Source organism: Styela clava, chromosome 14, assembly GCF_964204865.1.
Source record: "Styela clava chromosome 14, kaStyClav1.hap1.2, whole genome shotgun sequence".
Taxonomy (NCBI): Eukaryota; Metazoa; Chordata; class Ascidiacea; order Stolidobranchia; family Styelidae; genus Styela; species Styela clava.
In genome coordinates, this window is record NC_135263.1 from 5,748,652 (window position 1) to 5,774,789 (window position 26,138).

General features: G+C 35.0%; 3 protein-coding genes across 3 annotated transcripts; 2 read left to right on the forward strand and 1 right to left on the reverse strand.

The window, feature by feature from the left end:
- Positions 1–1,546: 1,546 nt before the first annotated feature.
- LOC120340436 (uncharacterized) lies at positions 1,547–3,409 on the forward strand. The gene is made up of 5 exons (XM_039408691.2): positions 1,547–1,622; positions 2,104–2,242; positions 2,489–2,653; positions 2,841–2,979; positions 3,288–3,409. Exons 2-5 carry the CDS (start codon positions 2,115–2,117, stop codon positions 3,339–3,341), a joined length of 486 nt encoding a protein of 161 aa, XP_039264625.2. The 5' UTR covers positions 1,547–1,622; positions 2,104–2,114; the 3' UTR covers positions 3,342–3,409.
- Positions 3,410–6,045: 2,636 nt separating this feature from the next.
- Positions 6,046–7,313, forward strand: LOC120340344 (uncharacterized). The gene is made up of 4 exons (XM_039408581.2): positions 6,046–6,179; positions 6,272–6,427; positions 6,855–6,996; positions 7,192–7,313. The coding sequence occupies exons 1-4, from the start codon at positions 6,055–6,057 to the stop codon at positions 7,237–7,239; spliced, it is 471 nt and encodes a 156-aa protein (XP_039264515.2). The 5' UTR covers positions 6,046–6,054; the 3' UTR covers positions 7,240–7,313.
- Positions 7,314–23,386: 16,073 nt separating this feature from the next.
- On the reverse strand, positions 23,387–25,920 carry LOC120341413 (uncharacterized). The gene is made up of 6 exons (XM_039409915.2): positions 25,782–25,920; positions 25,293–25,426; positions 24,803–24,873; positions 24,614–24,679; positions 24,416–24,511; positions 23,387–23,745 (listed from the first exon to the last, which is right to left on the reverse strand). The coding sequence occupies exons 1-6, from the start codon at positions 25,896–25,898 to the stop codon at positions 23,600–23,602; spliced, it is 630 nt and encodes a 209-aa protein (XP_039265849.2). The 5' UTR covers positions 25,899–25,920; the 3' UTR covers positions 23,387–23,599.
- Positions 25,921–26,138: the final 218 nt, after the last annotated feature.

The following is a 26,138-nucleotide window of genomic DNA, read 5'->3' on the forward strand; positions in this document are numbered from 1 at the left end:
TCTTGACCAAACCCGGATTTGACTATCATAGTATTCAAATATTTTTTAAATAGCACACTTCCGGCAATTTATAGAAAACGATTAAGGTTAATGTTGCCCGTATATAAATATTCAATTTTGTTACGTAATATATCATTATATGGCAGTGGTTCTCAACCGGGGGCCGATGGCCCCCTAAGGGGGCCACGAAGCAGTTCAAGAGGAGCCACGACACAAGACCAATAATAGATCATAAAGCAACTTAGTTTGCATACTTTTATTTTAAAATAAAATCTCCCGTTCAGGCGTTCACCGCAGTTTCATTACATGAATAGGTTATTTGCGATTTCAGGGTGAATTCACTTTCCCATACGTGAATTGTTTCAACATATTGCCCACAATACGAAAATGGAACGACAGTCGCATTGGCGTTGGCTTCACCAAAGTAAATTGAGATGACAGAGTGAATGTAGCTATGAAGTGGCATTTCGTATTCTTAGTGCAACGGTACGACTTAACCGGAATACCGGTAGGTGCTCGCCACTAATACAGTCTAGTAATACTGTAATAATTAGTTCAGAAGGTCCAATGTGCTGCAAAGACACACAAATAGGTTCGAAGTTCACGATGCAAACGAAGAGACTATCAAAATAGTGTAAAATCCACGCTTAAAGCAGATAAAATAAGAGCGACAAAATACGGTCCTTACCCAAAGCGTATATATAATACGCTTCTCGACCTCACCTATGTGCCAAATTTGTTTATATTCCCTTGTGATTTTATGTTGGGTTTTTATTCAAACTAAAAATCTTTTTTTTTCTTCTCCTTGTTCGGATATTCGCTTCTAAAATAAATATTAAAAAAATGTGAATTTGTAAAAAGATGTGAAAATTATACTCTCTTTTACAGAATTTTAAACAAATCAAGTTAAATCAGCCAGGGAAACAAGCAGACAGAAGATACTTCAGCAAAACGCAAATTGAAAAAATACAGTGTTGACAAAGTGTCAATTCTACAAAAATCAGACAAAGAAAGTCTGGTTCAAAGTATGTGAACAAGTTTAGACAATCCATATTTTTTCCAGTGAAAAGATTTTGCAAAAAGAAATCTAGATTTGAAACAATCATATTTATATTTGCATTTGGGAGATGCACACAGTCTTGCAATACTCCACGTAAAATATATTTTATGGTGATAAGAAAACAGCGCCATCTTGAGTACATAAATAAATTTTATTGGTGTTTGTTCAGAATACCTCGCATTGTTAGGCGTTCGCAGTTTACAAAACACAGTTTTATACCTGATAATGCCAAGTATGCGCTTTGAAAAGATTATTAACGTATACGTCATTTGAATCAAAACTTATTGACGAAGTGTTAATAGTTGCACAGAAAATTGCATTCCCTACATGAGGAATAAATTTGAGATGTGATTTTATCAATAAATATGTTAAAAATGCATGATAAATAAAACTTTTTAGTATCTTGAGCGTATTATTTTCTATTTTCTAATTCATACGAGCTCTGGAATAACGAGATGAAATAGTGAAAAAAAAGATCTGAATTTTAGGAAAATATTTGGAATTGTGTAAGCAAGCGACAGCGCAAGGAAATAAACGAATTATACCGATCACTATAATCAAGGTAGGTTGCTTTGTGGATAATATGATTATTATACTAAAGTATAAAGTAATACTGCATTTCTGAGTTATTCATATATATTAATTATTAATATATATATATAGCAAAATGAGCCAAATAAAAATAGTAAAAACGATAGGAGCCAAAACTATCTGTAACTGCAGCACAAAGATTTTTTTTCGCGTGCTCAACTCGAGGGTGTGATGTAGGTTTGGCTCCATTATCAGTCATCTTTTAAAATAACAATCTTGACTTTACAGCATTAATATAGATTGACAATACTTTCGATTGTACACGAATTGTAAACAATGGAAATTCCCAAATCGTTCTTAAAGGAGATTAAATCTTCAGATTGCGGTTTACTCAATTTTCTACGTAAAAGTTGGCTACCATGGTTGCCATATTCCAATAAAAATTAAAAAACGCTTATGGCAAATCGTATTTATAAAGCTTCCGTGGTAAATATCACCATTTTGCTTTTGAGCTGCCGATGAAATGAAACGGTTTATTCATTTTCTTGTCTGGCTGTGTGTTGGCCCAGCCTTCTGCTCGGCGGGAGGTCCACCAAGACGGGATAAAGCGCCACCACCACCACCACCAGAATGCCAACTTAAAAGACCACCGTAAGTGAACTGCGATTGCTTATATTTTTTAAGCGTAGTTATATTTTTATAATATTGTAATTATAATTTCTTGGTAATCTAATTCACCCATATCCGTTTCAATGTAAGTCAAATTGTCATTAATACGAATTCGTTTATATATATATAGAAAAGTCGTTTAAAAAAAAATTAAACAAGAGGTCCTGTCATATAATTATTTTTGATTCATTTCACCTTTTTCTAAATATTTTCTATAAATTATTTTAGATTGAACAATCCGGATCCCTGTCCCATGCATGTCTATTGGGAACACAGATGTTTGCCTCCGAAACCATGTTTATTTACAATTAAGAAAGGGATTGTAAGAGAAAAAGGCGTGAAACATTACGTGAAACTGTCTCTTCCAGTAACACACTTATCTCGAGAATGCAAGTATGTGGAATATCTGATTTATTGAATGAAATTTCAAAAGTTGCATGTTAGTAAATATTCTTCGATGTTACAATTTTAATAAGACAGCTGAAAAATCTACGTTACATATTTAAAGTATAATTTCACATCACACAAATTCGTTACACTCGCAGAAAATTAAATTGTATTAATCTAATTTTATTTTCAGAAAATATGGCAAAATATGCAGTCCTGGAAAAAAATATTGCACATGCCAGCACAAGGGAGAGTGGGTTAAGATAAAGGCTTGGGTACTTTGGAAAAAGAACAATTTTCATATTTCTGCTCTCAAAAAAGTTGAAGCGCTAGTAAGTTAATGACAGGGGCAAAGCCTGACAAGATTGATTAAAATTATCCTGGCAGATATTGTAATGGCTTCTGTTTTCAAAATAGAGTTTGCTTGCAACATTGGTCTTAAAAATGGCTATTCAATGTATCACTAATAAATACTTCGCCATGTAATAAATCACTGTCAACGGAAACCGAATTCGATTGCAACAGAAGCCACTTATCATACATGTGATATAATACTAAGATTTAATACTTTATCTGAGACTTATGAGACTTATCTGAGCTTATCCATTCACATTTCATTTCTTTTAATATTATTTTATAGGTCCCGGGTGGATGTATGTGTGCAAGGAGAAACATAGTATCTTTCGTACCATAATATCTTTTTTATCGTAAATCATATTATGGAAAAAGCGATTTATCAAGTTGACAATAAATAAATTGCTATCGATGCATTTTTATTATTTATGCCATTCATGTGGATCAGTATTCAATTTGGGGAATTTCGCACCATTTTATTAGAAATGATGAAGAGTTCATATCAGTAAAGTTATCACATCACGACTGCGACGATATTTCCGTGATATATGATTTATTCAGACAGCTGAAACTTAAATACAATTCAAAACTAGATACAGAATTCAAAGTATAAATGCAACATGTCGTAGAAACGAAGGACATGAATAACGAATAGCGTATTGAGTTATCCTTATCATTTTGAAATTGCGCGGTTAATAGTTAGGGTTCTCCACTGAACAAATCATCAACCCAAACAACCCCCTCTCAAGATCAAATTTGCCGAACTTGGAAGATTACTAATCTTCTGAATACATAGAAGCTGAGATGTGCACTTGTTAAAAAAAAAAACGGAAAAAAAAATTTAGATCACAACATTAATAATTAAATATATATAGGGGGTAAAACGTTTTAAATATAACTAAAATTGCCAATGTGTTTAGCTATGAATGGGACACAAGCCATGCACCCTTTTGTGGAGTAAAGAATTGTATAAAGCGTCTAGTTTTTCAGATGAAAAAAATTAATAAAGTTGAAAATAAAGACTAGCACTGAATAAACTTCTTTTATGTAAAATCATCAATAGAGCAATCATCCAATGCTTGGGTACTTCTTCTTCAAGAAAGAGTTCCCTAAGAGAGAGTAGTTTGTGCGTTAGACTAATGTGTGGGGTGGTGCCGAGTCAGCTAGAGTCCAGTGGTTCCCAACCTTTTTTAAAACACTTAAATTTTGTCAAAAAATAAATTTCGTAAAATCTCGCACCGAGGATATGCTCAAATACTAAAAGGCATGTAGTGCTTCTATTGCCGCAAAATTAAATTATAAATACAAAAAAAAATCTACAATATTATTAAGCAACATTTCAGTATCAAATACAAAATAAACAAAAAAATCCACTAGAAAATAAAATCACCTTTATGTTTAGATTGAAAAACAAAACAATAACGAGCAATCCAGTTTTCGGTCGCGACCCGAAGGTTCGGGAAAATGAATTAGTCCATTTTACTCTACTAGGGTGATTATGCGCATGTGGGTTTCTTGACTCATGTTATTCTTTTCGTTTAATTATTCAAATAACCAAACTTAGCTTACAAAAATTCATATTGAACAAATAGGAAATAATTTTCCCTAATCCCCAGCCGAAGACGTGGGTTTCAATTAAATGACGACATACCTAAAGACATCATTTGATATTAAACTGGTTAAAAAGTTGTGCACAGTTTTCGACTACAGCGCCGTCAAAATAGCATTTTGGCGTACTCTTATTTCTTTACGCAGCTGATAGCTTATTTAAAATTCATAATATGTTAGGATAAGTTTAATAGGTTTAAATTGGCCATAAACTGTGGCATTCAAAAATAATGACTATTGGTGAACTTTTCATCATTTTGTAATGACACATAACGATCTATCTATATATACAAGCAATGTATACACAGCAACAAAAGTGGCAGAGATAAATACAGTTTTAGCGAAATACAGAATATAAAAACGATAGCTTTTGTCTGCATTTGCTTTGTAAAAAATACAAGAAAATTTGAAATCAGGAAATTATTATTTTAAGCATACATTTTTAGGTGAAAATAACGCATGAGTTTTATAATGAGGAATATTTTTGAACGTAGATACGTAGATAAAGACATAGTTTGTTTGATGCTAATCAATAGAAACTTCCTTCTGGATATATATTGCATATTTAAGCAGTACAGGAAAATATATTTGCAAGCATCATCTTTATTTAAATAATAGTCATGGTTTCAGGAAATCTTAAAATGCTAAAAAAAATGATCTTATTGTGCGAAAATGGCGAAACTAAAGAATAAAATGGTGGAACGATATCGGCTTTAAAAGAATAACAGTATTAGTGAAATTTTGGGTTTGCGCAAGGCAGTTCTTGGATCAGCGAACTAGTTCTTAATTTTTGTTTTGTCCCTGTTCTGAAATCTGTTGATAGCGAGTTTTACAAAAAAAAAAAATGTTTTCAAAATTTCGAATCCCACCACTCACTGACGGGGATATCATCAGAAATACTATTGTGACAAAACAAGTTGAATGGGCGAAATATACATGGCTGTGCTTTTAAAGTTTTTCGTTATTTGAATACGGTTAACACGGATAATTTACCAAATTACTGTTCTGGTTTTTACCAATACGACCATTATCTAGAATAGATAATAAAATAAATGTGTGCCGTATACTGGAGTGAAAAAAATATTTAACTAAAATTATTAAAATCGAAACCGCGTGGCATTTGTTTTAGTTTTAATTTAGCATGCGTTAACAGCAATGCCGCAAGCAAAGATTCCCGGAATATATTCCTCCGATCAAATGAACGTTGCAGTATTATCGCATGTCAGCAGCAATTGTCATAACATTGGAAATTCCCATTCTTCCATTAATTCTACTTATAATACCGCTCCATCTGTAACAAGTACAAGTGTTATAAAGATGTTCCCGAAATTGTTTTTCAGCCTTTAACAATCGTGACGAAAATAGGTTTTTGTGGTTTTTTAAGAATTTATATAATCTGGGTTATGACTGCCGAAGTCATCAGTTGCTGAATTTGCTGCGTTACAATGAAATTTGCAGTTTTTTGTATTGTACTTGTTTGTGTGACTGCGGGTTGGTCTGTGCCGCCTGACGAACCCAAAGACGTGCCCCCCCTGCCTGTTCTTCCGCCGTGCAAACTCAAAAATCCACCGTGAGTATATACTGTCAAAAATATTGGCACCTAATATTTTGTCTTTCTAATATTTATGAATATTTTATATTTGTAATGAAATTTTGCTTCAGATGGAAAAATCCAGAACTTTGTAGAGAAAAGAAAAAGTCTAAATGTTCTCCGAGAACTTGCCTCTTTACAATAAAGAAGGGATACATTTACATAAATCAAAAAAAGGTGGAGGTTAAAGTTACGAAACCGAAAACCATAAAAGTTGTTGAGTGTCGGTAGGTTAAATCCATGTATTGTGATATTACCTACATATGTGAATGAAGGTAGAGAATAATTCATGAATTGGTAACTCGGTACTTAGGATTGGCCAACGGTATTTCGACATGATTTTATCACTTCCATTTATGACTGGCCTTATCTGTCAACCTTTTGATAAAGGTTGATCTTGATTTTTACCCAATCCAGGTGTAATTAATCGGACAGAACGAACCGCAGACAATTTAGATAAATCTAATGGCAAAAATATTCTACTACTAGAGAAAAGATGGAATTAAATGACTTAAATATGCCGAAAAATGTTTTGATTAATTAATCGACATCGCTATATTATTCGTACAAATATTTGATAATATACGAAAGAGTGCTACTTTATAGAATGTAATTAAATTATTTTTCAAAATATATGAATAAAAATAATTACAGGAACTATCTGAATAAATGCAGCAACGAGATTTCCTTCCCATGTAGATGCAAATATATGGGGAAAAGAATCTTTGAAGACTTGTATATCGCAAAGAAAATTGAAGGAAAATGGAAATCTGTTAAAACTTGGGTTCAAGTCAATGTAAGTCTTGTGAATGTCATCATTTCAATGCAGATTTCGTAACAAATATAAAGTCCATTAATGGCTTAAGCAGTGCACATTTTGACGCAATTAAAAACAACACAAATATCTAGACAAAATGTAATAACTTCACAAACTTAATATAAATTGATTAATTTGAATTGTATAACTGAAAATAATATTTCCTTATCATAGATTCCTGGTGGATGCAGATGTGCCGAAGCGAACAGAATTATAACATAGCGTCATAGATGGAGCACCGGACGCACGCAGAGAAAATGTCAAAATGATACGCTTAAAATAAAATTATCTCTGCAGCAATAAAGATTCGTTATTTTTGTTTCAAGCTGAAACTGTATCAGTAATTAATTAGAGTTTGATATGTTGCCTATTAAAAACGTTGGATGGGTTTTCGCTTAACATATTCAGCAGAAATCCAGTTTTCTGTTAATTTGTCGGTAGGTAACGTTGTGCGACGCCTAGCAATAATAAATATAACAAGCTTTAATATTTTCAATATCTACAATTACATCATAATCGATAATATACAATTTTCATACCAATCTGAATATATTGGATGCCATCTGAAGTACTTCACGAATCACGAATTTGGGGTTTCATGTTGCAGTTGTTAGAAAATGTTGTTTCATAGATCGAGTGCTGTTATGCTGGAGAAACCAGGATCACAATAAGCGATGTCAAGTGATCCAACCACCTATTTCAAATTCGTATATTTATTTTCAAAATGCTCTCCTAATACATTCGCGCACATATATTGTTTAGGATTAGGATTTAGTTCAAGTATAAAAATAGAGGCCAATGCGATGCGTTTCTAATTTCCAAGGTATAAAATTTATAGGCAAATTATAGCAAACAAAACACACCAAAAGTATTATATTTATGTAGTGCGCATCGTCACACTCTCTCAAATTATTAGACAGACATAGCCTAAGATTTATAGTTATAACCGAATTGAATCCCTCCGTCAAACAAATCAAGTCATTTTTATTTTCTGCGTGTTTAATACAAAGATAAAGTATATTTTGCAATGTTCTTAAAATTTGATCAAAATGACATTTACAAAAATATATTTCCTCAAATCATATGTTATAATATAGAAAGTCATAATCGTTTTATTAAAATGATGACAGAAAATATAATCTCACCTGTCGGATAAAAGCTTTCCAGTAACCCTTTCATAAACTTCTGTAGCAATCTTAAAAGCTTAGCAGGATCTTGCCAAGCCCAAAGCGTATATATAATATAATGTTGTTCTTACCCAGCGACAGCAGAAGCAAGAAGGACGAAGGGTGCGAACTGCAGCCTGTTCACATATGCAGTGGTGGTTGGAGTCGAGTAACTGAAACCAACTGTCGGGCGAATTAGGGCTCAGACTCCACACACCAATGCATATGCAATAACCAGACAAGAAATATAAATAAAATAATACACAATAAAAAATAGTACAACTCCAGTCCCGCCACATTAGCCACTACATAGCATGAAAGCTTCTTCACTGATAGTAGGCCTATGACTTGCCACAACCCATCTGGCTTTTCTGATCTTGTCACCATCAAAACAAAATCTAAAAACCGTTTTGATGTTGACAGTGACATTCGTCTCTGGCTGTATCAAAGACTGTGCCCCATATAAGAAACCTTGCAAGGCAGTCCCAATTGCAAGATTCCCATTGATTGTATATATACTAAAAAGCTTGGACTTCTTTTTGTCTCTATATAGTTTGAGTTTTCTTGGATGGTGAACAGGGGAGCCACGAGTGCAATAAGGCGCCAGAAGGGGGCCACGAGCCATAAAAGATTGGGAACCACTGTTATATGGCATCCATTGGTGAGGATGTGCAGACGTAGAGTAACGCATAAATCCGTTGCATACACTTATTTACAAGCAGGTAATATTGACGAACAAATTTTGAATGACAGAAACTAAAAAAATTATTTACACAACAATAATTACTTAACGCACGCACACACACACACAAACACACAATCGGGAGTGTAAAAAGCGAGACCTAAAATAAATTACTCTGTAAGAAGAAAAATATACAAACAAATAAAAAAACAATGAATAAATCCTTTTGCCACACCAAATTAATAATATTATGAGGATTGCTGAATTGGATACCGAATTAGTCAAAAAGAGTTATGTACTGTGGATAGAAAATAAATATTCCTAAAAAAACATCGTCAAGCTGATTTTAATTGGAGTCACCTAATGCCGAATTGCCCAATCCGAATTGCCAGGTTGAATGCATGGAGAGGTGGGCTAGACTTGCTTCACTCACCAGATAGAAGAAAAACCTATCCAAATTAACTCCAAATTATTTTAAATACTATTATTCAATAAAAGTGCCGGTAATTAAAATTAAGTAAGACACTGTAACACAGCCATGTTGCTGCTTCATCGTTAAGTTTTGTTCAAGATACCCTATTTCAGTGAATTTATGATAAAATATTTCATACATATTAATTATTATATACGTTTCAGAACATCGAATGATCTGGGGATATTTTCCAAGGCCAAATCCAACTTTGTCACAGGTTGCAGCTTTCATAAGCATACCTCATGACGTCGGAATATCAGTTAAGTTTCATTCTTCGACATGTTCAGAAACAAACTGGAATCATGATTACATATATACTAAACAAAATGAAGGCAAATTTCCGAGTTTTACAGATCACATTTTAATGAAATGGCTTAACAGATAATTTATCTGAGAGATGCCAAGCTATACATATATATTATATCAACAAATTATTCGATTCACAAGAAATTTTGTTAATTATGACCACGTTTTTTCTAAGTAGTACAAGGGTAGTTAATAATAAAATCAATAATAAGTCAAAAAGAAATAATTGCAACGACCTACGATAATTTAAAATCAGACAGAAACGACTTTATTTATTTACCAATAGCTTATTCGAGATGGGAATTAAGGCCGCATGCACAGTGAATTTAATTTGAGCTTCAGACTTGCAAGAATTCGGAGCACCGACGCAAAAAACAAAAACAATCAGGTTCCCTCCATGACATGACTGCCAACAGGGCCAATACCATATGTGTGGAACACCACCTATCCTATAGCAACAGTGAAAATATAACATAACTTTTTGTTCTTGGAGTGATTATGTCTGCCGCTTGATCTATAACGGTCTCTTTGTTGTCGCGGCTTGTCACATCCACGGCATCATTTCAGTATGAATCAACGAGAGTCGCAATATCTCACCCTTTGTGATGAATGGCCTTTTCCCCACAAATAACAATTATAACATATATATAACAACAAGCCGGAGGCATCGTCGCCTCGGCATTAAACTGGGAGACAACTTTTGCTATCTTTTGAAATGCGAATGACATCTGACAAAAATTAAGTTTGAGGAAATCAGCCGGGATATCGCAAAAGGTAATAATTTCTATAACATATGACGATATTTAAAGATAAAATTAAAACAAAATTACTTTACGACAAGGCAACAAATTTGAGGTCGAATTTTAATTTATTACATGCCAACCAGAGCTTCGGTGAGATCCACAATGAAATCTTTTCTGAATGGAAGAGCGAGTGCCTGAGAAAAAGTGATGCGGTGTAAATTCGGGCATAGGCGTTGCCCCCCCCCTAAAAAAAATTTGTTCAACGATTTCTTTTAAAGCCATTCTGCGGCATTTACTGTGAAACTCGTAAGTCTTCATAACTTAATTCTTATTCAAAAATCAAGTAATATTTTTCAAATTTCGGCGTTCTTTGGTTGAAACTCAATGTACATTCCATTTCAGATAACTTAAAGATATGAAGAAGAAAATGCCACAAGCTCGTAACAGCAAATGGATAGTGCAATACACTCCCCTTCTGCCATAGACTATTCTCTCCTTATATATCGAGGGAATATCTAGGGATGTCTATAGACTAGAGCAGTGTTTCCCAACCCGAGTCCGAGGTCTCAAATAAGTCCGCGGAGCGTTTGAATGAGTCCGCAACGAGCCAGAAATTCGTGCGAGCCGCAAACGATTTTGCGGAACTTAACATCAGCCAATTTACAATTTACGTTGGAATTTACATAAAACATAAAAAGCAAGTTTATTCACATAACATTAATCGAGTCAATAATTACTCGTTACTGAGTAGGGCTGGGCATATATTCGAATATTCAACTATTGGAATAGCAATTTAATATTCGAAAATTTGGTAACAGGTTACGCGACAAGTCACTTGCACTTGTGCGCGTCCCCTAATCAAACGATTGGATTTCACAACTCACTCACGAATTTTCGACGAAAACACACAAGTCGGCACACGCGTCGATAGATGGTGGCAACCCGAATTTTCCAAATTGAAAAGCGGCAATACAAAACGGAGAACACCGTAAGTTTTGTTTTATGATGGACCGCGACCGATTAAAAACGCTTTTTTAGACATTGCAAAACGCAAAATTTTCGGGTGCTACCGTAGTATGCGTATACCAAGGCATCTTCCCTTAGGGTTGTTTGCTTTACTGCCTCAACATTGATACGCCGTACAGTACTGGTAAGTGTTGTACGAACAGCTCAGATTTGTTGAATTCACAAAAATAGGAATCAAAACAAAATATAATCGGGCCCTTTACCACGCATTTTTATGTCCACGGATTGTCATGATAATTTCTGAGTAGTATTGCTTTTATTTCGCCAACACAATCACAGATTAAAATGATCAAAATTAAATTAAAAATAAAGCAAGGCGATGAATATTCATTTTTCATTTACTAATATATTTTAAATATATTTTTATTAAGTACTGAATCAAGTTGTACTTTCTGGAAATTTATAACAGATAGTGAAATTTTTCTAACAACGATAACAAATTTGCAAGATCACAAAAATATGTAAAAAAACTAAATATAATCGGGCAATATAGTCTCACATTATTATGTTCACAGATTGCCGATTGGCGAGAAATGCTTTCACCTTGTCGTAAGTCGACGCAACCGCGAGTTACCATGAACACAATTAAATTAATATAGAAAGACATTGGATTGAATATTGTGCGACAGAAAGCCAATTATACACTAAAAAAGTCGGGTCTTTTTAACGAACGCGTAATTGCTGCGAATTTCCGATTTTGAAATTTGTTACAATTCTGTTGTATTTGATTTTATTGCTTCTTCGCACAGGTTGCAATAAACGCACTTTGAGTCCGCAAAGATTTTCGCGGGAGAGAAAATAGTCCGCGACCAGAAAAGGTTGGGAAACGCTGGACTAGAGACTTATTTGAAGTGGCTATGTGAACGGACACCCTGCGAGCGAGCTCTTTAACGGGAAGTTTCGTCTGACTCGCGTTCTAACTTTTCACTATACAATTTCCCATTTCATTTTTCCACGTTTTATCATTTATTTCACGTCCATATTTATTGGACACGTTTAGTGACCATAACGATCGTTTCAATATTATGTTGTTGTTGTTGTTGTTCTTGTTCTTTGACACGTTTTTAAAAAATCGCTTTTCTCTTCGAATACTGGACCAATTGCTTTGAAATTTTCAGTGGTTAAAGATTAATTTCTTCGCTAGAAGGCTATTACTTTTATTTATTTCAAAATTTTGCGTGAATTCTATGAAATTTGATATTTCGTCTAAAATTTTGCTGTATTATTTTTTATCCATGGGTACACGGATTTTAGTCAGTGTCATGACTGGCTGTACGTTTTGATTCTGCAAAATTCTTGCTACTGGAAATTCAGAACTTTTTTGAGGGTACCGGTAGCGTCAAAGGTACCGGTAAGGACTGATTCGCTCTGGTCTAACGTGTCCATATATTTGTGCGTAGCTCTCTTGTCTTATAAATAAACCTTGTTACATAGAATAGTCTGTGATTTTTACTGATCATGTCCTGTAAAATGTGATGCCAGGATATTTACGGTATTTTTTATCGGGTTTTGAATGTAAATCCCAGTAATATGTAATGCCAGGCGATTGCCGGTAAATATTTCATATAGTGTAGGCAAATTCATGATTCGGGAAATCCTGAATCCACATGTGTATTTTCTTGCAGATGGCTTTAGCTGTATGATACTCCATTGTTGGTCCGTGAATATTCACTATCTCCTCGAATGCTTCCCCATTGACGTATTCGACACCAACAGAAAGCTTCTACAATCCTTAAAATAATTGGAAGATAGAAAACAATAAAAGCAAAAGTCAGCAGTGAAAATCTCGAGGAAATTCGAAACTTAAATATTTTTATCTTTATTTGATATACTTCCTTAACAATATTTATAAGTTAACAGTCATTGAGGCAGTCAAACTTCTTTTTTCATAATATTCCGCACAATATTGTTTATTATTTGAAATGACTCGCTAGTATTCAAGCCATGACACGTTGACTTAACACTTGCTTGGAACATTGGACACAATACGCAATTTTATAAATTGTAGATGGCCGACAAGTCATCATTGAACCCCATCAAAATGTGTTGTTTTGGAAAATATTAAAAATAGTCGCAATATAATCTGGAATAACTTACCTACTCCGAAACCAGAGGTTGCACCAATGCATAAAACGACATCTATCATCAATCTCAACATTTTTACCCTTCGACCGAACGTATTGCGGTTGAACTAAATTGAGACTGTTGGTTCCATTACATTTGAACCCACGTACATTTGAACCCATGACAATTGCATCTGTATGCTATTGCACCTATGGAATTTTTTTTGTTTCACGGATAGTCTAACCCTAACCCATGGGTTTTAGCACCCGCATATAGATTGAACCCGTGGATATACGCATGGGTTCAAATGTACGTGGGTTCAAATGTACGATCACCGAGACTGTTAGTAACGTTATATATACCGTCGCGCCTGACCATTTCTTCTATATTTAAACATTTTATTGTTATGTGTAATTAGAAAACTGAAATCTCGCCACATTCGGTGTCATGTGACATCATTAACTGAGTTGGCAACGTAAAATCTTTTCAGTTCAAAAAACTCGTCCGGCTAATAAATTACGTCGCAATATATATCGCAAACTGCACTTAACTATAAGTTATAAATTATAAAATATGCATGCGGCCTTCGGCACTATTCTCAACATTTGATGTGTCCCTCGGAAGCCTGCAACTTTGGCATTGTTGCTGACTTGCTGTATTAAACTGGCACAAAAAAAATAATCTGATCTTACCAACACTCAACACCCACATGAAGAAAATTTAAATTAGCTAAGTTGGGAATAAATAAATCATTCTCATAAATTGATATCAATTTCGGTGGTCGGGCTTTTATCTAAATTAATCTTCGGTGGCTTCGGTAGTAAAAAAAACTCAACTTTTGTTTCAAAAATTGTTCTCAGTTATTTTTGTTCGAATTAAAAATAAATGCATCTGTCAATCACTGTAAATTTAACAAAGTTCACAAACGTTTAGTGAAAAATTGACAGGAAAAAATAAGGTAGTTTTAAGTAACTGTGGAAAACAATTTCCAATCGTTTTACAAGAATTCATGTCGAATAATCGTTTTTAATGAGAACAAAGTTATAAAAATCTTAAGAAGGCAATTGTAATGTATTTTCGAGTGAACCATGAGATACTGTTTGAAAGTTGTAGTAAATTTCAAGTGAATTTTTATGATTTTAAATGTTACCGTTATGATTGATGTGAATGAACAGTAGAAAGAAATTTGTAGAAAAAATGCATAATTCAACAGCATAATATAATTGAAGTATTGGAATGTTAGTTTTAGTTATCTCCATGGTCAAAGAGTGAACAGCAGTATCAAAATGTTGATTCTTATTCCTGCATGTATTGGAGCCCACAGATGTCCCAGATCTGCAGCATTTCAGGGAATTTGTTGATGTGATGAAAACACACACAGTACGATTCCTATTGTAAAGGTGTGGACCGGGATGGCGTGGGACAGAGTTCGTTTGTTCGGTTCCAATACAAAGAGTCCAGTTAATGAATCTTTTATTTGCAAACATACTTTCTCTATATTGATGAGTTGTTGGCTCGGCCTATCCTGCATAAATATTTGATATGATAGTATACTGTTTAATGATATAAATACAAATATTGCTCCTCTACAATAATTAAACAAATTTTACACGCTCCAAAAAAAATAAACTAAACAAAAATTGCTGTCGCTACAGATTCACTACGGTATACACAAGAATAAGGTTCGGGGTCGAAGTCATTTTTAAAAAATAAGCAATTCTAAACGATTTAAAAAAAATTGAATTTCTCAATTCGAGATGAATGAAGTTTCCAACAAAAACGTTTTTGTAAATACAATTTCAATATTCTGACGTGTTAAGAGTCAACTTTTTATTACTTTTACTACTCCTCGCATTAGCGCAAAAGCGTTGGAAACGAAAATGGAGTAGTTACTTCATAAGAGCCCTAATCAACTGCAAAAACAACATAGTTCATAACAATTTTTGTATGTTATTGTTTTACCAGAAAGAATTAGTCTTGAAACAGAATGGGGAAGCTTCATCTCCACCACGTGAGACATATGACTTTCTTTCCTTCCAGCCAGCGGGCGCACTTGTTGTTTATAAAGATGAATATGTTGAAGCACTTCGATCTTTTAAATATTCCGATTGAATTATTGGAGGGGCCCTTTGCCAAACAGAGGAATAATCTCGTTGATACATTAATGCATGCTTTGATAGCTAGTGTTGACGAAGAAAATGGGAATAAAACGCAATATAATTCATTTTCGAGTTTCATTTATGTCGGTGTTGAGAGATTGAATGGCAGTAAAAAGCTTTCTAATGCGGTCAGTGTCAGGGGTTCCATATTGAATAGAGAAAGTATTTGTCTCAAAATTTGTTTGTGCCAATCTCATAATAGTTGCACGCTTACTCTCAGCGTCAGTTGCCCAAGTTGCCTACTTGTTGCCTGATATATTTACTTATTTCAAACCACCATTTTGATTCCAAGTGTATAACCAACCACCTGTCGTTCAAAAGTACTGGTAGAAACTTCAGTATGGTTTATCGCAGCCTTTCCAAAACTAATTTTATATTGTTGTAACTGAATTAAGATTCGAATCCCAACAACACTTAAAATTAAAAAAAAAAATAGGAATTATCGAGTTAGGGTTAGGAATGCATATTGCGCTGGGAATTCAGAGTTTCAAATCCTTGCTAACTCCAATTGGATAATTACTAAGTTGTTATTATTTGATTTACTCCCAACCACAATTATGAGCTAATATTCACCACCGTAAATTTTAATTGTTACGCCATGATTAGTATCTCGCTGATTAGCCAATGTTACATAAGTAAACAAGTAAGTGGATGCTCTATGGCAGTGGTCGGCAACCACCGGGCCGCGGCCCATTACCGGTCCGCGGAGAGGTTACTGCCGGTCCGCAGAAGGGTGACACAAAAACGAACAAGGCCCAAATAACACCTCTACAATCTAAAAATCACAAACCCGCCGACTAAAAAACAGCACCCAATAGCAAACAAAACAAATACAACACATCCGAGCAGCATGTCTGACTTCACAAACAATTTTCACGACAATATGTTGCAATAATGCCGCGTCAATTGCGTCCTCTGAGTCTGTGTGAGAAATAAGATCTCGCAAACAAAATGATTCTCGCTAACAATGTGACTGCTGGCTCGCAGCTACAGTTCCGTACGTAGTCAGCTATTTACACTGTGCTTAACCCATACTCTATTATGATAATCATAAAGCTAGCACACATCTTGTAATAAAATTATTTATGGCTGAACTAACATGAATAATGCAATTCTTGAACGACTGCGCCTCAATATCTAACTGTGAGAGTAGATATACCGGGCGACATCATCCAAGAGAAGAAAAAAATTCAAGAGCAAGAATTGTATTTGCAAAATGGATTTGTAGCCGTAAGTGACAGAAACGAAATTTGCCCAGTTTGCGTCCTTTGTCATACTAAGCTTTCAAATGAGGCAATGAAGCCTTCGAACGATGAGATTGTCTTGTCAAAGACAAAATACCGAAGTAGGATGAACCCAAGAAACACACCACGTTTGACCATGGCTAAGAATTGGGAACAGTTATTGGTCAGCAAACAAATGCAGATCTTTATTAATAGATTAAATAGCATCATCTTTGTTTTTGAATATAAAGCCAACATACATTTTCTAACGCTTAATATTTACTACAGAAGCTTAGTTCGTTTGTATAAAGGTGGTCCGCCACTTAAAAAAGATTGCCGACCATTGCTCTATGGAACACCCGTTGTCGGGAATCGTAGCAAAGTTTAACGTGTGAGGTAGTTTCTTTTTTTGGAATTTGAATAAAAGTCAAATTTTTTTAATTAATATTCAAAGTCTAGAGTAGGGGTGTAGAGTAGGGCCGACCCGCGGCTTCACCCAATTACTTGAATCTGGCCCTCCTGTAATAAAGGTTTCACACCCCTGGTCTAGACTCTAAAGCAGGGGTGGCCAACCTTTCACATACCATGCGCCACGTTTTAAACATAATGTTTCAGATGCGCCGTAAATCTCTTGTATTCCCACGCCTAATGTCCGCTTCTTGTTGAAATTATATAAATTTATAATACACACACATATATACACACGTATATGTAGTTTTTACAATTTACAACTTCACGTGAATAGAAATTAAGCAAGGAAGTATAATAAATAAAACTGATCAATTTTATTTAAGTACCGCCTTTATGAGACTTTTGCTGCTGTACACAACTGCAAATGTTTACAAACAAAAATCATCCTTAATACACGCCTTTACACACACAAGAAGAAACTTTACCAATTAAATTTACAGAAAACCACTCATTTGGAGAATTACCGAATCACTGAATGAACAAATTTCAATGACAGCGCATATATATAGTTAACTCAACGAAAATTCTCGTATCCACGCAAAAATTCGAGCAATTTACGATAAACAGATTACGATTGATTACGAAAAGGGAACCATTGTGACGCCATGCTTCAAGTAAAAACTACAGCCTTCCTGAAAGTGGGAGAAAAACGCATTCTGTCTTATGAGCATTACGCAATAAAGCTGTTTTAACGACGAAGAGAAAAAGGTACGATTAAGAAGTAAAGTTAGGCGTAATATTGTGAGAACAGGCCTTTAGTATCAATATCTACTCCACTCCACCCTCGATTCTAATTGGCTTTTGCTATTGCTAATCAGCTGTTTGGCCTAGCGTCGCGTGATTTTACTCCAGGCTTCTTCGAGATAAGTACTTGCGTCACAGCAAGCGATATTTCGCTTGTGTTGACAACGGTCATTTGAAGTTTGGATGAAAAAGGTGGTATTTAGGGGTCATTTTCAGCATGTTGTGGGTTGATTTATAATACATTTTTTAGGCTTGGGAAATTCAACTGGTTGTTCAATGGTTATTGGGAGATATTTGGGGAGTCTGGGCAATGGAAAATCCATGTTTCAAGCTGATAAATGACGATTTTCTATTTTTCCAGAAGTTCTGAACTTTTTACTTCAGTAGGAAAAAAATAGTAAATTTCACTAATTTTTGCTAAAAGTCTAGAATGAATGTCACGAAGTCCGTCCAAAAGCTAACGTCGATAATCGCCTGTTGTTTCTAATTCCAACAAGCCGTAAGGGGGCGACGTGGAGTAAGAAGAATAGATTTTAGCTACAATCAAAAGTCACCATGTAAATCGCAAAAAAACGGCTTGGTGTGGAGAAGCCAAGTGCAATTAACAATTTTGGCATGAAAAGGGTTAAAGATGCAATGCGCCACCTCTAATCATGCAATGCGCCACGTTTGGCGCATGCGCCATAGGTTGGCCACCCCTGCTCTAAAGGGTTTGACATTTTGGTGTGAAGTCTAATTTGAAGTCGCTGTTATTTTGCCAATACCTTGACCTTCTTTTTCGCTGAATTGTTTTTTTCGGTGGGTTGCTCCTGTTTATATCGTGGCATATTATTGGCTTAGAAATAGCTAAACAGATAATCGTTCCCAATGCATGAACGTGAATGGTGGAGCAATGGAAAGCGTTACACGAACTGCAGTTTTCATCTAAATTAGAAATCCTAATAACGAAGCTTGACACAAAGTTTTGAGCGGAGAAATGCGAAAGTTTGCCAAATGATTATAAAAAAAATTCGGCCGAGGATATATTTCTGGATGAGTAATAAGCTCTAATTCCTCAGTATTACTGTGAGGTTTCTTTAATTCTTGTAAATTTGAAAAAGTTCATAAATTTCCACTAATGAAGTATTGACAGAATAAAATAAGGCAATTCCAATTTACTGTGCAACATTACAGAAAAAGAAATCGCAAACTGTAGTGAAAATTCTAGAAAGTCTTCGGGTAAATACGGTAAAAATAGGGAAATCGTTAATGTTTTAGGTTAGGGTGTCTAGACGTAATGTAGAAATTAGGAATTTTTGAATGAACTTATTACCACAAGAAAATGAAATCATGAAAAACAAGATAAATCAAGAAAATGAAATTTTTCCGCGTATGAGCCAAAGATGAAGTTATAATTTAGCTCTGGTTCAGGACTGTTCTTATAATATTCATAAAACAGCGAATTCAGAAATGCAAAATATGATTTTTTTACATAATACGCATTCGCTTGTGGTATCATAAATTGTGAATTGAAGAGAACTTCCAATTATTACTACTAGCCTTTGTACACTAGAAGCCGAAGCCGAGAAATGTTTAAAATCCTAATAATTCTCTTTGTATGTGTTGGAGCGACTTGTTCCTGTACTTTTATATAAGATATGTTGATTTACCGTACATAACTTTTATACATGACTTTTCATATATTTAGTTGTTGAAATCGTTTTAGGAATTGCAAAATTATTTAAAAGTTCAGAATGAGCCTGTCAATTTTGGAGTAAAGTTGAAATAGGTCATGAACTATTACAAATGGAATGTATATTAGCAGAAGAAAATATAGCAATTTCAGTTTACTGTGCAACATTACAGGAAAAGAAAACCCGAATTGTAGTGAAGAATTCCAAAAGGTCATCGGATATGATTATCCGCGCGAACAAGGATACATGTACGGCTAAACAAATAGTGAAATCAGAAGGAGGGAAGGGACTTTCCTTCCCCGACTCAAATCACTTTTATTATTACAAATCAAAGCGCATTGAAAAGCAGAATAGAATTTATTAGCATTAATTTACAACTAGTTACGGGTAAGAATTTACCGACGGCTATCGCTAATAAGTAGCAACGATAAGTGTGAAAAAAAAACATTTCCTTGCCTTTTTGCGTCATATTTTCCAATTCCCAATCTTGCATAACGCGTGTCAACACCTTTTTGTAAATTTAGGAACGCCGAACCAGCCAATACGTCACGATGAAAATTAAGGTCGCGTTTATCAAACAGCAATATGACAACGGAAGAGAACGGGATTTCCCGCGGACCGGTAAAAATCCTTTGCGGACCGGCCATTGGGAACCACGGCACGTAGGCCTGTAGGCAAATAGGATGAGACTTAAGAACATGCGTGAACACTGTTTATTTCATGTCTGATTTCGGATCTAGGCGAGGCGCGTGCATTGCACCAGAGACGTTCTAACGAAAGTGAAGATTAATTTCGACAAAGTAACTATTTGTAATCGTATTATGAGCAATAGCGTAGCCTGGATTGTCGGGTTTTATATATTGCAACCTTCGAATATCGTTTTCAGTGTTAATAAGAATATCGAATGGCGGGTGGCGGGTGCACATCCCAGCGACACCCGTCCACGTTTTGATTGAAAGTATTCCACAATTATTTCATGTTTTGTCGTAATTGTAGGCATTCGCGCCACATTGAATTACAGACGACACGAAAGGATTTAAATCAGCGCCGACTTGAAGAACTTATGTTATTCGGATGAGACGTCCCTCTATTGTTATATTTTATTAGTTGTAATCTTAAACAACTTTGTAAACATTCGGCAACAAGCAGGAGAAAAGCGCAACCACGAGCGGGTACGAACAGCGCCAGTATGGACGCATATTAATGGATCCTGCCACAATGCTTCACCCCGAATACAACACACAAGTCCTTAGTGACAAATAATATCAAATGTAAACAACAACAGACTCTTAAGACAACTTAACAAGGAATGATTAGAAATAGTATAACACGATCGAAGAGCGCGACGGGAAAAAAGGTTACACGCATGAGCGAGTTGATTAGAGTGTTACATGTAATAATGTAAAGGAAACACAAATAAACTGGCGTTACCGCTTTCTCTTGTCGAAAAACGAATAATATATTTTAATATATTACACAATATAATATATCATTATGAAAAAATACAATAATATCTAACTGCTAGAGTGAGTAGACTATCCACATCTAGATGTCTTGATCGGGTATTAGTCTGACCCCCATGATCTCAGACATTCTAAAATCTTTCAAACGAGACGGTTTTCTTTTTGTTCTGGTTAATCTTCGGAGTGGAAGATGTTCTATACATCTTTACTGGGAGATTCTGCTACTGCTGGCTGTAGGTTTGGATCTACGTCTTCCAATTCATTGCGTTTGTTGATTTCTTCGGGTATATCATGCGGAGATGTAGGGTCGAGATCTGGTGGTTCATCTGGAATAATTGTAGGTTTGTCCTCCAGTGCGGGTTCACAGGTAAGATGTTCGTGGCAACGCACGTAATGCTCTATTTCTGATTCTTCGTCATCACTTGAAATAGGTGAACATTTTCCGTTGTATACCAACCATTTGTTACTTTGTAGCGTTCACTTCGTTTAACTTTGTAAGAATTTTGTCTCAGTTGTGATCTAACAAATTTACTTACTGAGCACCAATCGTTGTCAACAGCGGTTACTAGATAACGATCCATCGAACATGCTTTACGTCCATCTGTTATAAGGTATACCAGATCTCCAATTTGAATTGGGGTCTCTTTATGCAGTCCCCGGCTGGGAGCCTTCGTCTTTTCACTGTACAGGTGGTTTTCCGTTCGGGTATTATGCTGTAGGATTATCATTTTGCCATCGTTTATTGGTAGTTGTAAATTTGTCCATATTTCCCTTGCAGATAACCCCTGGTTAGCCGTGAAATGACAATAGAAAGTGTTACATCAGAAATTCCATATCTCATGTGATCGTGGCGTGATATTTCATTTTGGACTTCTTGGATAGCTTTTTCAGCAATTGGGTTTTTGTTCACGTTTTTAGTTCTTCCAATTTGTACTGAAAATCTAAAATTCTTCAAAATATTATCTTTGGTCAGAGCAAGAAATTCCGGGGCAGGGTCAGTTCGTATAACTGCCATGCAATTATTCATCTAATGGACGCATGTCCAAACCAAGTTTTAAAATAGCGTCGCGTAAAGTACTCGCCCGCTCATTTTCTATAATACAGGCTTTGGTGTATAAAATGGTCTTTATATCATACAGGTCGAGGATATTTCACTTGAAAATAACGTTTCAGTAAAAATATATTTTTGATGCACACATGCCAGACAACGAAGCAGAGTATTTACTAAAACAAATATTTCATAAATAACGTTCATAATATATCCGAAAACCACCAAAAGTAAAGATCTGCGACAACTTAGCAGTTATAAAAGCACCCTAAATGTTTTAGTTAATTACTTTAGGAGGAGAATTCGGCTGAAAGCGCAACACATAACGTCGTGGGGCGTAAATGCGATCAGTTACCTCGCAAAATTTTTAAACTTGTGAATTCAATATGATGCAACGAAAATTTATTCATTAGCCACACAGAAGGATTATGCGATTCATTTACGGGCTGATATTGTCGTAAAATGCTTCTTCCACCCGGCCTCTATCCGTTATTTACTCCGACCGACCGTCGCCAAAACTTGTAGAAACGAGATAAAAAAAATTATTGTATTTTCGAGTGCATCTTATGTTCTGTTGTTTTTTATACGCAGTAAAGCCACTTTGCAATTGATTGTGGCGCGGCGTGAGCTCTCCGAAATATAAACAAAAAACGGAGAGACTTCATGTACATAAACAGTAAATTACTATGCAAGAAGCATTGCGAAATATTTTGTGTTGCGCAGTCAGTCAGTTGAACATCTTAATTAAGCAGCGCCTGTAAATGATTTTTTTTGTTAAATTGTTATTGACTGTTGGTGATTATCAGATGAAACTGGTATGGATGTGGGAGCTTTTTGAAGTTGATTGTTTCCGTATATATATATACTGGGCGTTTGTGTTTCCTTAAGTATCTTTTGATTTCTATTACTATCTGCAACCTGTCTTGCTACTAGAAATGTGACCGGACAAAAATACAACCCAACAATTAATTTTCACTACAGACATAAGCAGTTCCGATTTATTAAAGTCGATGCACGAAAAAAACTTTAGCAAACGCTAACGTGACGGAAAGGTACTTTTGCCATGTATTTGGTTTCAATACACAAGAGTTTTTTCATTTAGTTTTATGAAATGCCATAATGTTATAGTTTTAATTTATTGTTGTTAAATAAAATGAGGAAATGGACTGATCGGCATTTTATCGATCTATTTGATTACAATCCAAAAATGGAGTCATAATTACCCAATTTTCCTGTGAATCGGATAGATTATTGATATAAGTATAAAGCGTTCTACTTCTAAAGGTATCTAAATGTGTTCTTCCGTCTAATTAGGTTTTGATCAGCAAAAAGTCATTTTCAATTACTCTTGATTCCAGTTCGTTTCATCACATGTCGAAGCATGAAACTTAGCGGATATTCCGACATCATGAAGAACATTCATGAAAGCTGCAACCTGTGACAAAGTTGGATTTGGGCTCGGAAAATATCCCCAGATCATTCGGTGTCCTGAAATGTATAATAGTTGTATGACTTTTCTAGGTAGTTTGATACAGCAAACACACGGGAGTTTGCGCGAACTCTTTCTTGCTGCAAATTAAAACAAATATATTTCTGTAACGTTTCGTCTGACCACAGACAAACTTGCTTGAAACTGCTTTTCTCGTTAAAGTTGAACAATGTATATCTGAAAAAGTCTGTTTTCAGTCAGACGAACATTAAAGAAATATATTTGTGTTAATGTGCAGCAAGACTCTTGAATAACTTTAAATAATTATCTTTACTCTTGCTACAGCATAATTGCATTATGTGCATACGGATCCACTGGTAGGCAACAAAACCATATAGAAGAAGGATAAGTAGTTAGTCTCACAGAAAGCAATTCTTTCTTGTAATACCGTTATAATCAGCGAACCAGTTTGTGTTTTTTGTTTCAGATGCTAGACGACCGCGAAAACTGGGTTGCGTGCATCACAACTGATGACTAGTGTTATATTTTAGGTTTCGAAGGTTATGTATTAGATCAATGTAATGCGTGTCATGTCAATGTATAGCTCTTCCATAGCAACAAACATTTCTTTGAAATGAAGGAACTGATGGTCGGTGAGTTCGATACAACGGAAAACCTTGTTCTCAACACTTCGAGCCCCATCGCCGTTTATAATCTATTATTATTTACCTTCATCAGCTAATCCATTTGGTGGACAAACAAAAACCGCGATATAATTTTCATAATCGGACAGAAAAGCGGGATGTCCATCGGCTAGAAAGTCATCTGTTAAAATCGAATACAGATAATTAGAGATCAATAGTGTAAAACTAATGCTAACAACTTTTCAATTTTTATATATTTTATGAAGAGTTAACTGGTACTTACCCATATCCAATACTGCTTGGTTATGAATTCCATGCATAGATCGTAAATGCTCGAGGTGATTGATCTCTGCAAATAGGAAGTTTGCGTTAATTAAAGGGTTTGAAACATGATCTTCAAAAGGAAAAAATATAGTGTCTAATAATCTAATATATAACGTATATTAATGAGTTTTTCGTGAAAACAACATACCTTTATTCGATTTGTCCATATAATAAATTCCGTTTCTACCTAAGGTGAAACGAAGATCAAATTCAACAAACCTAAAGAGAACCACGACACAATTAAATAAATAAATCAGAACAAACTACGAGATTCGGATATTTTATTTCGTCATTCAAGTATCATCAGAAAGCAAAAGAAAAACGTAGTAAACTAATAAAACGGGAGACATTGATTAACAACAATTGACGCGGGGTCGCGAAAAACTCATGAGTCATCCAGTCAGCGACACGTTGCCCGCCACCTGTATTACAGCAGAAAATATAGCAATGAAGCGATAGGATAAAAAATTATCTTCAAAATACACAAATCATAGAAAAACAGCAATAGATTAGATATAAACCACTACAAGAACTATCATTAAAATTCATTCAGAAAGATAGCTACAAAATATATTATTTGTATTGAAAGGTAAAGCTAATAAAAAACTACATAAAAAAGTAATCGCGGCATGCTTTACCTGACACCTCGTTCTTTCAGGACCACATCAAATCCTGATTCCGTAGTGGCAAAGTTGGTTAACCTGGCACAAGAGATAATGGAAGCCGCAATATCATTTGTCTGTAGTCCCGTATACCACGTCATTTCCGAAAGCTTTTAAATTCAAAAATTCGATCGATAAAAACAAATCTGTGACACATTCATGGCCGCGCCCCGATGCTTCGATAGGTGCCGCGCTACGTTTAAGATTGAATTAATATTTCAAAAACTATAACCATGTATGAGTCAGCGTGTTAATTCTGTACTCGCAAGACGCGTAAAGTTTATTTACTTTAATTGTGATTTAGTACTCAATTAAAAGGTAATAAAGTGTAAACACGGAAACATTTTATACTACATAATCTTAATTCTCATTTATTACCTTATTTCCACCCAGACTAGGTCCCGCTCAATTCGTTCTTATAAGGCCCGTATTTATTACATAATACCGACGCTGTCACATGCTTACCTTCTCAACGTCAATCTTTATACTCGTTTCAGGAAGGTAACATCTCTGTAATTCGGATGCAGTCGATAATAATGCATTTGATAACGTTAATATGAATATCAAAACCCTTGATAACATATTGATACAACACGAAACAATTTCTGCTATAAATATATATATATATATACTTAAGTTTATGAAGACGACATTTGAACCCACGTACATTTGAACATTTAAAAAAAATGTCCATAGGTGCAGTAGTATGCAGATGCAATTCTCGTGGGTTCAAATGTAATGGAACCGTTTATGAATATCAAAAGTGCTTTGCTTGGCAAAAATCTCAACCGTATCAGACTAACGTTTCGCATTTGGATTGTA

Bases quoted from the DNA above. Each gene is read 5' to 3' on its own strand.
- LOC120340436 (XM_039408691.2), top strand. From the start codon at position 2,115: ATGAAACGGTTTATTCATTTTCTTGTCTGGCTGTGTGTTGGCCCAGCC. The intron at 2,243-2,488 runs GTAAGTGAACTG...AAATTATTTTAG, and splicing joins TGCCAACTTAAAAGACCACC to ATTGAACAATCCGGATCCCT. The intron at 2,654-2,840 runs GTATGTGGAATA...TTTTATTTTCAG, and splicing joins CACTTATCTCGAGAATGCAA to AAAATATGGCAAAATATGCA.
- LOC120340344 (XM_039408581.2), top strand. From the start codon at position 6,055: ATGAAATTTGCAGTTTTTTGTATTGTACTTGTTTGTGTGACTGCGGGT. The intron at 6,180-6,271 runs GTGAGTATATAC...ATTTTGCTTCAG, and splicing joins TGCAAACTCAAAAATCCACC to ATGGAAAAATCCAGAACTTT. The intron at 6,428-6,854 runs GTAGGTTAAATC...AAATAATTACAG, and splicing joins ATAAAAGTTGTTGAGTGTCG to GAACTATCTGAATAAATGCA.
- LOC120341413 (XM_039409915.2), bottom strand. From the start codon at position 25,898: ATGTTATCAAGGGTTTTGATATTCATATTAACGTTATCAAATGCATTA. The intron at 24,512-24,613 runs GTAAGTACCAGT...CGATTTTAACAG, and splicing joins CCAAGCAGTATTGGATATGG to ATGACTTTCTAGCCGATGGA. The intron at 23,746-24,415 runs GTAAATAATAAT...TATACATTTCAG, and splicing joins AAATGGATTAGCTGATGAAG to GACACCGAATGATCTGGGGA.